Source organism: Hyposmocoma kahamanoa, unplaced genomic scaffold, assembly GCF_003589595.1.
Source record: "Hyposmocoma kahamanoa isolate Upper Pololo Valley unplaced genomic scaffold, ASM358959v1 94, whole genome shotgun sequence".
Taxonomy (NCBI): Eukaryota; Metazoa; Arthropoda; class Insecta; order Lepidoptera; family Cosmopterigidae; genus Hyposmocoma; species Hyposmocoma kahamanoa.
In genome coordinates, this window is record NW_020654878.1 from 11,587,164 (window position 1) to 11,599,986 (window position 12,823).

The 12,823-nt window shown below is 34.6% G+C and overlaps 1 protein-coding gene across 1 annotated transcript in view; it reads left to right on the forward strand.

Annotated features, from left to right (window-relative positions):
- The first annotated feature begins 6,287 nt into the window (after positions 1–6,287).
- The window catches only part of LOC113237909 (lachesin-like), a 48,482-nt gene continuing 41,946 nt past the window's right edge, over positions 6,288–12,823 (forward strand). The window contains exons 1-2 of the mRNA XM_026474626.1: positions 6,288–6,370; positions 7,676–7,800. Coding sequence (XP_026330411.1) covers positions 6,307–6,370; positions 7,676–7,800 — 189 coding nt within the window. The 5' untranslated portion in view covers positions 6,288–6,306. The remainder of the gene's footprint in view (positions 6,371–7,675; positions 7,801–12,823) is intronic.

Below are 12,823 nucleotides of genomic sequence, written 5' to 3' on the forward strand. Positions count from 1 at the left end.
ACGGCAGCATTTCGAAGTTCGTGAATGTGAACGCCGGCGTACCGCAGGGATCCGTTCTATCTCCCACGCTTTTCCTTCTGCATATCAATGATATGCTTCCACTTGGGAATATTCATTGTTATGCAGATGATAGCACTGTTCATGGGGGATATCACGGATTACCCGCAGCTGAGCGCGCCGATACTGATAGAGAGCAATCTGATCTTGTCGTTGAGCTCAATAGGATATTGGACCTCATCTCTGTATGGGGATCTAGAAATCTTGTTGAGTTCAACGCCAAGAAAACACGGGTTTGCGCATTAACAACAAAATTGTCGCCGTTCCTTCCCATGCCTTCTCTAATGAGCACAGCACTTTCACCTCAGAGCAGTTTTACCTTGCTCGGTATGGAAATTTGCTGTGATTTGAATCCAAGGAGCTACATCGAAACTGTGATCAAAACAGCCTCACGGAAACTCGGAGTCTTGAACAAGGTGCGACGTTTTTTCACGCCGGACCAGTTATGCCTACTGTATTGTTCGCACTTGTGAGACGGCTCCGCCAAGTACCTACTCGATGCCTTGGATAAATTACAGCGTCGTGCTACTCGAATTATAGACGACGAAGAGGTCTCATCACGCCTTGAACCTCTGCAACTGCGTAAAGATGTTGCATCGCTTAGCGCCTTTTACCGCATGTACCGTGGTAAGTGCTCTGAAGAGCTGTTCAACCTCATCCCCCCTTCCCGTTCCTGCTCAGAAGCACGCGTGCTGGCCTTCGTAGTCACCGTTTCACTTTTGCCATATTCCATCGCGTACTAAAAGGTTCGGTGGTTCCTTCGCGTTTGGATACCACTTTCCACTTAACATCAGGTGGAGTGGAGTCATTTGCCTGTCATGTATAAAAAAAAAACTCCTTATTCAGTGCCTATGCAATCCTTTGTCGATAAATGATACCGGTATCAGATTCATAAATAGAATAGACTACATAGAATCTACATTCATGATATTCGGTCAACATAAATATAATTCCATATAATAACATTCCATTCCTAAGTATACCTGATGTTAAGAATCCCGTAGTCAATTAATTATCTGACCGCAAATTGATGCTGGAGCGTAGTTTCATTTGATCTGAGGAGTAATCACTAAACTCTGGGTGGAAATAAATATCCCGTGTGGGCATCGCGCAACTAATTGCTGCCCTGTCGCTATTGATGGCAACTGCCGGCAGATCAATGTAAATTATGTAGCCCTGATCCCGCACACTATTATCGTATATCACCCTACTGTATTTGGTGCACAATTTTTGTTTTATCATTTAAGATTTGAAAAAGGTACAAAGGGTACAGGGTTTTCTTAGAATATGTTTAAACTCCTAAAAAACTGTACCTATATGTATACAATTTGACTGCAGGATCCAAATGAGTCGCAGTTGAACAAAAGGTTATAAACTGATAATTAGCACGATTAAAAAGAAAAATGACTAACTATTTAACTAATAAATATTAGACAACATCACATACGATGCTCTGGGGGCCTACCAAAACCTTTCCAAAAACAATCTTATTTCAACGTAAGCATAAAGCAAGCTTATTATATGATTATTCATATTCGTACCATGACAAACCTGTCAACCAAGTAATGTATTATTGCTAAAGTGATTGAAAGAACGAATGATTTCCCAATATTGTCTATTCCTTACTAAAAATAGGAAAGAAATAACGCTATATAATGCCTCATCATAATGAATCATCTTATGGTATTTTACTACCATGTTTAAGTACTTAATGTTATTTATATTCAGAGAATTTTAACTGTTAAAAAACGAAACGTATGTAACAATTTAATCTATTAAAATTACTTTCTTTTTAATTTTATTTTGCGCATTTTCATGAAGAAAACTATATAAAACAAGCTGAGTCTTGATAGTTACGTTGTAAATTCGGAATTATAGTCTAGTGTCAACTTTTAGTGTCGCCAAGGAGCATATAGATGTCGCTGTTATAATTTTACGAAATAAACATCGCGTATTTTTATTAACGAGAAATTATTTCCTATGTACTATTAAATAAAAAAAGAAACTATTGAAGAGATTTATGTAAATAAATAAGTTCAACATAACTTTTAGTAATTCCAAATCAATACTTAGACATAAGTTAAATTCTAAAGTAATATTGTTTCCACTGCGTCCGAGTAACTATTTTAAGATTGCTAAATTTGACATAAGAAGAAATATTACTTTAATGTTAAAGTCGCGTCATATTACGAACTGAGTGAATGAATAGTTACAAAGCTGCCAATAAAACTTCATAGTTTTAACATTATAATAAGCTTACTTGAAGCGCGTCATGGTACGAAAAGTCGATGTAAGGTTAAAGTAATATTGTTTTAAGAGGTTGTGGTAGGCCCCCCCGATCCCAAAGTAAGTAGCTAAAGCAATTGTGTTATGGAGATCGGAAACAACGACGATACCCCAAACACCCAGACCCGAGATAAGAAAAGTTTTTCTACATTAACCCGGCGCCTCAGAGATGGCAACACCTTGAAAACCAGTATACAAGCTACTCGACCATAGAGGTTCTCAAATAATGTAATACATTGACAGAATCAAACTCCAAGGCGGCAAGCCAAGACATTTAAAATGTGAAATGCGTTAGCATCTAATAGTCTGTGAAACGAAGCGTATGCGTGTTTATAAATAAAACTTTGTTCTAAAATAATGTGAACATTCAAGACGTTCAACTTTTGTTCCATTCAGCTCTAAATTAAAACCGTAATAGGTAGCAGTTTCATTTGATTTTCTATCATTTAAAAAACAAAGAAGTTAATGTACTTTATTACGGTGCCAAAGCCATTCGACGACGGATGTCGTCAAACCCCTAACAAAAATTTGTGAAACAATAATCTTTCAACATTTTTATAAATTTACATTTTATGGTTTCATGTCTCTGGAAAGCTGTTTAATAGGTACGGAATACGTTCCTTTACGGTTCTATCTCGATAGTAGTCATTGACTCTCGGGTTTACAAATTTCCCCGAGGGCATCCACCTTTTATTATAATTATTATCAACTGGCTCCTGTGCGCTATGGTTATTGACAGGCAGAATTCGTTTATGTTACAAATTAATCAAAAGAATTTTACAAATACTATACGGGATTATTGTTAAGAGCTTTACTGTAGAGACAGCCTTTATCTGTCGAAGATATATTTTTGCTTTTATATCACTTAGCATCATTAAAGAAACGAGCAGAATTCTCGTACAGTTTTGGTGCATACAAAATCTTGCCTCTAATTTTTAAGAGTGCGGAACGGGAAATGAGAGCGCGCAGATTAAAGTGTCGACAAAGTTGTGAAGCAACGTCAGCACTGCAGTAATTGAATCAAAATACAATTGAAAGAGTATGAGACGAAGTCTGAAAATTGGTTTCGCATTGCCTTGATAGCTTTATTGATATTGGTACAAACTTATGAAGGTATGAAGGAACCACGAGCACAATTCAAGTGAAATCGTGGTTCAAACATTAAAGATATTACAAACTGAAATCAGAATAGACAAGGTATATTTACCTTAACTTCAAGGAAGTAATACACGTAGAGTGGATAACATCTCCCTCTGAAATCACGGAATCAAAATCAAAACAAAGTAGTTTATACTTACAAATTATAAAACTAGTTGTTATTATTGATGCAAAGATCGAACAAATACAAATATTGTTTAAATAAAATGCGTAAGTATAACCCTGTTACGAAGAGATTTTATAACGATTTCTAAACGCTTTTTTAACTAAATTTATATTTTTGAAAACAGATTAATTATTCAAAAAAAAAAGGAACACTAGTGGTACAGCTGTCTATCTATACAGTGCAATAGACCCATATATTTCTACCGTACCGTAGTGTTCCAGATTACGGAGTAGGACGAGCCAGAGGAAGATCTTATGCTATTTAAATATTCATAGTATCGCAAATATCTATAAGCAAGGGTAGCTAGCCAATGTTCACTTTTCAGCCAATTCGAATAGATACCAAGATCATAAGGAAAACACGGCTTGACCAGGACACTTGGCGTTACGGGACCAGTGGCGTAATAAAGTTGTGACGCCGCGTCAGCGGCCCAGTAATTGAATCTTGTGGGACAACCCGGCCTACCCGATGATTGCTTATGAAAACTGCTTCGTTTGACTTTATTCGCCAAAACGAATAGGATTAACTCGTGCAGTATTAACTAACAAAATTTATTCTACATCTATGGTAACGTTTATAAAATCGTCTTAATTAAGAAATAGTTTTGTATCTTTTAGATAAAAATATCCTAAAGTCATCGTATTTCAACGCATAAACCGATTTCACTGGTTAAATTTGGATACATTCTTACCGACTTTTATTTTTAAATAATATGTTTTCAAAATGAAAATATTATGCAGAAGGCTCCTTGAAGAAAATGTCTTTGTTGATCTATTTCTTGTTATTTTGAGGAAGGAGATAATTATTACGGGTGATGGCTTAGAAAGTTTTACGAAAAAAAAAATTATAACGAACTTCCGTTCCTTTAACTTTGAGGTGGCTTTGTTCGCTGTATGGAAAAATTTGTGCTCGTTTCATCATTTTATTGTGACGGTCCTTTTTATTCCAATATATTTTATCACACTTTTATTTGGATAATTCTTTTTTATTCATATTCTTATGTTTAAACAGTTTCGGTTTAGAGTATTTTTTTATGAGGACTCATTTTGTTTCTTGAAAAGAAAATGAATACATGTTGCCTGCATACAATCCAAAAATATACTTCCGAACTTATCTAAAGACTTAGATTCATAGTCCACCTGATAACTGTAGTCACCAGGCGCCGTGGCAGGTGTAATTCACGTTTAAACGTACCTGATAACTATAATAGTTACCAGTAAATATCAGTACCCGATTGATCAACTGTTTTACCGATAACTTTAGTGTGGTGACATGTGTCCACTACTCGCCAGGGCTAGTAACTGTAAAGATATCTAACTGGGTTATAAAACTTTCATAGATGTCTCATAGATGGCGCTACGACTAAAAAGTCGTTGAAAAAACCAAATACAAAGATGCGACGCAAGCACATAGAAAAATTCGTGAGGTCCGCTGGTTTGTTCCGTGACTTAGTTGTTATAGCGTCTGCCACAATAAAGTAGAAGACGTCGGTTCGAATCCGGCCGGATCTAAGGAATTTTTTCTAAGTGTTCGATCTTTGTATTAATAATTATTTTGTGAATGTTTGAAAAAACAAATATACGCGATTTAAATCCAGAAAAATTGTTTCATTTCCTATGTGTAACAATCGCGAAAACCTAAGAACTCGATATTATTTTGTGAATTCAAATTCTGCAGTATTTTTATAATTTGGAAATTATTTGTTTTATATTTAATACATTGTGGCTGCATGTGTCTTTGCCTTTTATAACATTTTAGTTCGAGTTGGATCTATGGAAGAATAGTCGGCAAATTGTTTAAAAAAAAAACCGCCATTTGCAAAACCCGTAAATGTTGTGTTGCGAAGCGATATTTATTCATACAAGAAATAAATTATCGTTGTATCTATTTCCTCGCAAATGTATGTAGCACAGGCGGTAAACATTACAAACCTCGAGTCATTCTAATAAATTCTCGTTAGTAATTTCTTACTTACCGCCCTAAATACACAATGTACTATCAACGAGAGGTCATTGCACCTTGTTAACTCTGACTTGTACATTGAAATGTAAAAAATGCCATTTGGAGTAAAATATCGCTCAAACACAAAACGTTACTCAATATAGGTTGAATTAAAATCATTTTCAGATCAATACATTGTGGATTTTGACAGGACTCGTCAATTTTCTTCCTACCTTTTAATCAATTTCTCACAGGTACCAGAGACGGTTTCTTGTTTATTTTTTATATGAAGAAAATCACAATATTTTCATATGATTCTAGTGTTAATCGATAGGTATTTAAAAACGCGTTTATATTAAATATGTCTAGTAAACTGGTGGTTACGAGTTAAAGCGTAAAATACTATGAAAATTTTGAACAGTGTTCCATGTACTCGTAAATTCGAAAATAAATTTGGCAAATTGTAATCACAACTAAATACAATACAACTAAATAGCTCGTTAAGTGTTCTTATTAAGTGTTTATAAATAATACACGCGGGTTATCGGCGTTACTAATGTAAAAAATCAAAAAGTCACCTGTCAAACTGACATTGCGTTCGCGCGTCTGTCATTTGAATAGATAAGAACATTGTCCAGTCCCTTCTAGATCTCTACATTAATCGGTGTGTTTCTTGCAGGCGGTTGACCGGCAGACACATGAGCCCGTCGCGGACAAAGGCAGCCTGGTGGCTGGCTACGTTTCTCACCGTATTTGTTACAGGTATTAATTTAACATAGGAATTATTTTATCAACTCACACACCCCACAGCCAAAACTCTATCGGTGGCACTCACATGGATATTTGTAATCGCTACTAATTTGTTGTACATCATAGACGTAATTTTGTACATGGAAAAATATTTGACGTACAGACAAACACGCAGACACTGACAAATATGACAAGACGTGGGGCGGAATAAGGTGTTAAAATAATGAAAATGACCGTAGTGTGGACGCTTTACTTGCGCTATAAGCCTATTTGACTACTTTGATGTGCGTCGAAAAACCGAACTACGCACGACAACGCGTGTTTGGTGTTTGCTATATTTGTCGAATAGCTGTTTACACATGGTGATTGTTTGCCAAACATATCTAATACGCAAATATAAATAACATGTGAAGTGCCACCATAAAGAGAAACTAATGCCATGAACACAAAGGCATTGTTTTAGTTTTCACTTTGAGTGACACATCTATATAATGTTAAATTATTAATTATTAAATTTATTTAAAAATTAAAAATTATTAAATCCAAAAAATAAATATTTACCGTTTATACTTGTGCAACTGTTGAAAACAAGCGTTGACATATTGGTTGTTGACACTTAATTTTGAAGAAATGGAGAACATAATCACCACTTAATGTATTCACACACAATACCCACTCAGGTATAAAAACATAAGTTTCTTATTATTTGTAGGTACTTGTTGTTTTGTACATTTATTTTGTTATTTTATACTTTGTTTACTCTATAGTTTCAACACCAATAAAATTTCTAGCTTGTATTAATAATAAATAAATAATCTTTATATCAAAGGTAAGCAAATTACACTTCGTCATACGTATTAAACTCTTCTACTCATTCGTAAGGCACAAATGTTTATTTACCAATAGGTTCCATTAGGATTTATTGTACATTCTTCTCAGAAGAACCTCTTTTTTTTTTAAAAACCTTTTTTTTACCTTTTTTTTAAAAAAAAAAAGAGGTTCTTCTGAGAAGAATGTACAATAAATCCTAATGGAACCTATTGGTAAATAAACATTTGTATCCTAGTAAAATTAGTTTAAATAGTTTTGTTACTTAATTAAAAAAAAAATATTATTAAATTGAGTTTGTTTCCTACAACTAAAGGATAGCGAAAGAGCAGGACTTCTTGTCACAGGTGGATGACACCTACTAGGAAGTTCCAACCTTATATAAAAGCAACTAAAAAACTGAAATAAACTTTTTTAATTTTTCATTTTCAATAATTTAATACTACGACAGCCACTACATAATATATTTTTTTTACATTCCCTAAATAGGTGAGATGCCCATCCAAATGGAAGAACCAGAGCCGGAATTTCTACAAGCCCTGGAGAACCATACAGTCACCCAAGGTCGAGATGTGCACTTCACTTGCGTAGTTAATCATCTCTCTAACTATAGGGTGAGTTAACACATGTTTCTTCCTGATCTTTCTTAGTCTACATGAATGATCTCAGTACCTAAATCCTAGGTGTTACATATGGAACCTCATTTAGGGTGAGCGCAAATTGACGGACGGAAAGGCAGAGGAGATTAAATTTATCAATTAATATTTTATGCTATTTCAATTGTTATAAGGTATAAATTTGATTCCTCTATGACCAAACTCGAAGTATGTTAGCGCATTTGTCTTTGCGTCTCAGATCGTTGAAATTTATACCTTATTTATAACATGATGATATTATATCAGTTGAACAAACGAATTTTCAAAACTGGCCTAGAAATCTGTGCGGAGGCGGAGCTTTAAATTTTCAATACAGAATACAGAAAGTTTTCTAGTCTGAGACTCGGTGATTAGTGTAGTCATCTAGAACAACAACAACAATATATAAGGAAAGTGAGCTCCTGGTGTTTAAGCCGCGAGGTGGAGAAGTGGGCGTTGTACCGTCGGTCTCCCTTTGTGGCAGTGAGCTTACTAGAGTTTTTAAATTTAAATACCTGGGTCACTGGGTGACGGATGATCAGTCCGATCTGGTGGATATAGAGAGAGAACGGAGAGCCCTTGCAGTCAGAGCAAATATGCTCGCCCGCAAGTTTGCACGTTGTAGTGGGGAGGTAAAATTAACGCTTTTTAAAGCATACTGTCAAACCTTCTACACGTGTAGCCTGTGAGTGAAGTATAATAAGGTGACCCTAAATACGTTGAGTAAATATAACAACGCGTTTAGGATGTTGTTGGGGTTACCACGACACTGTAGCGCTTCAGGCATGTTCACTGAGTCACGCACAGATGACTTTCATGCCATTCTGAGAAAGCGGGTTGCCTCGCTTTGGCGACGTGTGCGCGGGCGCCCCAACAGCATTCTAAAAATTGTGGTTGATAAAATTGACTGCCTCATCATACACGTGTTTCAAAGGTTGTGAAACTACATCGACATACAAAATTTTCATCACGATATGTTCTTCACTTTCCTGTAGATATTACACAAGTATCACAAATGTACGTAACTTGAAATTAACTTCCTAAGACCCAGCAACGTACAATGGGAAAAGCGCTAAACGCCCAACGAGAATTACAATTACTAAATACAATTACATACTTCAGGCCCAAGCTAGTATGGCATCTATTTTGTATGAAAATAATATATTTGAATATGAGTGTTTACGCAATCATAAAAATAATATTATGGTCTGGGTTCGAATCACTTCACGGATTACGTACTTTTTAGGAGTTTAGGGTTTTAGGAGTACCTGTATAGCATAGTATAATAGGACAAGTATGGTAACTCCGTACGTAGCAGTGGGGCTTGTATGTGTGCACGCCTACCGCGCGCCGTGTATGGACGCACACATTCGCATAATCTCGCGATGCACTTGCGTTGTATGACGTTGGTCGTTCCAACGCGCCTTTCATTATTATGCCAATGTGTGCGGCGGTCACACGCGTATACAAGACGTTACTTTGTATAGAGTTACCATACTTCTTTTATTTTAATATGGTTATAGTCATAGGTGCATTATGCAAGCTATTTCCTATCTCATGGACACCTTAGGCTTTAGTATTTATATTCTTTTCAATACATACCTACGCAAAATCGTTAAGTGATTTTTTGGGCAATCCAGACATATACGCTCTATTTAAATTGTACAGTCATATACACAAGATACTTGACACCCCAAGCCGACTTTGTCGAGCTTTTGGTTCTGAGCACAAAAATGTGGAGAAAATTCTTAAACAAAGTTAATCTTTAACCTGTGAGTCGTAAAATTTATTTTGGTATGACTCCTTGGTCGTCTCATTAGTGAATGATATTGTAAGAAAGTTTTTAAGCTAACTGGATCTTCAACGTATAATCTTACTTAAATACAGAATACAAATTTCAACCAGCTATAGTATATAAGGATTGCTTTGCAAGTTGAGGCAAGTGTGGTTCGAGTCACATTAAAAATAAAATATTATTTAGCTGTATAATATTGTTTTTTTTTTTTTTAACCTCTGGATAGGTGTAAGGAATGTCTAAGTCTTGTTCATACAGAACAATAATGTCTAATTTTAATCATTCCGTTAAGTGCGGCATATTAAAACACGATAGAAAACTTTGAAAGTAATTAAAACTGAATTGATAAATTGGAACGAAACGTGGAACAATGAGTAATCGCAGAAGACACGCTCGTATGCAAACTGCAGAGTGATTTCGTGATTTGTTAATTTATCCATACCCACCATACGCTTTATTAATATTATCTACCCACTCACCTTAGACAATTTGTAATGAACAAATATTGTGATTTGCCAACGTTAACATTAAATAACATAGTCTCAGTACAGAGTAATAAAAAAACCTACTTCAAAAGTACGTCGAATTACATATAATTACCAAGTTTTATTGAAATCGGTTACTGGAAAGTGCGCAAACCCGGATTCATCCCCAAGTTCGTCACTATACGGGACTTGACTCAGGAGATAATAAAAATCGGTTCTCATTACAAAGTATATTGAGAGAGAAAAAGGCCTTAAATTGGATAATAGCAAAATCAATAATTAAAATAATTGCTCTTTCTAATAAAATTTAGGCGCTATTTATAAAAATGAGTCTTCATGCGTGAACAACCACCCTTAGAGGTGGATAATTTTCTTCAAAATTAAATGGGACCACTATGAAGGTACCCCCTTTCCAACAAAAAAAGAATCATGACAATCGGTTCAGAAATACCAGAGTTATCGCGTAACATACGTACAAAAATAAACATACAGTCGAATTGAGAACCTTCTTATTTTTTTTGAAACCGGTTAAATGTGAAACAATGCTGTCAAAAATATAACGTTAAAACAAAATAGTGCTCGTGGAATCGAACCACGGATATTGTAACTGGCAATCCATACAACAAGCCGCTCGACCAATTTATGTACTTGGATGTTAAATGACGAAATTTAGAATTGGTTTTAAAAATATGTTGATCATCTATTTTATTAGCAACACTTCATTGTATTGCTCACGCAATAAAGCTGAAATTGCTTTAATTTTCTTTGTTCAATACGTAAGATGGCTCTCAGAACCAAAAGGTCTGTTTGGGCATGTTAGGGGATCAGGTATCTCATGTATATGACTGTACTTATTTTTCTTATCACTCTTAAGGCTTTCATTATTAATTAACCGCCTGTTTATAGATTTGAAGCATTACCAAACATAAATCATAAAAAGTATAGCTAACTGTAAGTGTAAGTCTAGTTTCCAATAATTTCATATATTCTCATCACGTAATGCTTTAAGTGGTCTCGAACTTCGCTCGACATTAACAGAGTATTAACTACTGTTATATTTGTCACATTTATCTAGGTTAATTGTATTTACGTATTGAAGACATTGCACCTATATTAAAATTATTTTAGATGCTATGCTGGGCAGAACATTTTTAAAGTAAATGAAGAGATTTGTTGACTTCATTTTCTCGCAAATATAATAAATGATAAGACAACATCGTTAAAATCCATGTATAAAACATAAACGCACCTAGTTAACAATATTCAATTCCATAATCAATCATTAATGATTGAAGAAATATAATTATTTACAATATAGGTAACAATGTTGTACGTTACGAGTCAGTTTATACCATTCAACAATTGTAAAACGAACATTATACATTATATTACATTTCAAGTCAGTGATTATGTCATTCAAGATTAATTATAAAATAAACAGTACGTAGCATTCCATTTACAATACATTATAAGTCACATTTACATTATGTTACACGTCATTAAAAAAAATAAAAATAAAATGAATACAGTAATAAATAATCAAAGTTAAATCTTGATACGATAGAAATTGCATTGTGATAATTGATTTTAAGAAATAATTTGATAGACCAGCGGTAGATCTCCTTGTGAAAGAGTTCGTCCAGGGAGATACTGCCACCTTATCTATTTCTGCCGCCAAGCAGTAATGTCAGCATTACTGCGTTCCGGTTTAGAAGGGTGCTGGTGAAATTACAGACACATGGGACTTGTCAACTTTATATCTTAGGGTGACGAGCGCAGTGGCAGTGCCCCTCAGATCTTTGCGATTTAAAGCTCTGAGTGCCACTGCAACTCTTATGGACAGGCGTGTAGCTTACCATCAGGTGCACAACTTGTTCGTCCCGTCACTTGATATTCTAAAAAAAAAAAGATATTCGGTATCTAAATTTTAAGATTAACAGTAAAAGTACGTCTAAACCTTATTGTTATCAATTCTAATCATTTTTGGCATCATAGACATAGGTCTGAAACTTATTGATATAGAAAACATGAAATGATTTTGTATGGTAATCGATATTCCTAAAAAAAATACCAAATGCTAAGAAAAACATAAACCCAATCAATCAAAATCTAGTTTTAAACAATAAATGTGTTGCTCTTAATAATGTGTTAGTCTAATAAACACATAAAAAATCACAGTAACGTTTTGTTCTTCTAACAAAATAGATTAAAGAAATTATTTATGTATATGTGTAATACAGTAATACCGGTTTTAATAAACTTTGCTTGTAGAACTGTTCGAGATCTCCTGATACAGCTTTCACCAAAAGGAAATGGTACACATTTAACCAAATCTAGCAGATCAATAGTTGTACAAAGTATATTAACTCTTACATAACAAACATAATTAAATTCCAAAGTAACGTATACCTATCCTACATGTAAATAAAATTTACATTTAATTTTGTTTAGGCAATTACAGTAAAGGGGCGGGTGCACTACTACGGGCGGGGCTACTAGTATGTCCGTATTGAGAATAGTATAAAAAAAGATGTTGATATGGAGTTTTCTCTCAAGCCGTTTATACATAGGGCGCACTATAAGTTTCCGGAACTGGCCACTTACATAAACAATATTTAAAAAGTAATTACAACATTTAAAAATGGAACTCTTTGGCTGTAGAATACAGTTTGTCTCATCTGACTGTCACTTGTTTTTACATTGTGGCGTCATTTTAGAAATT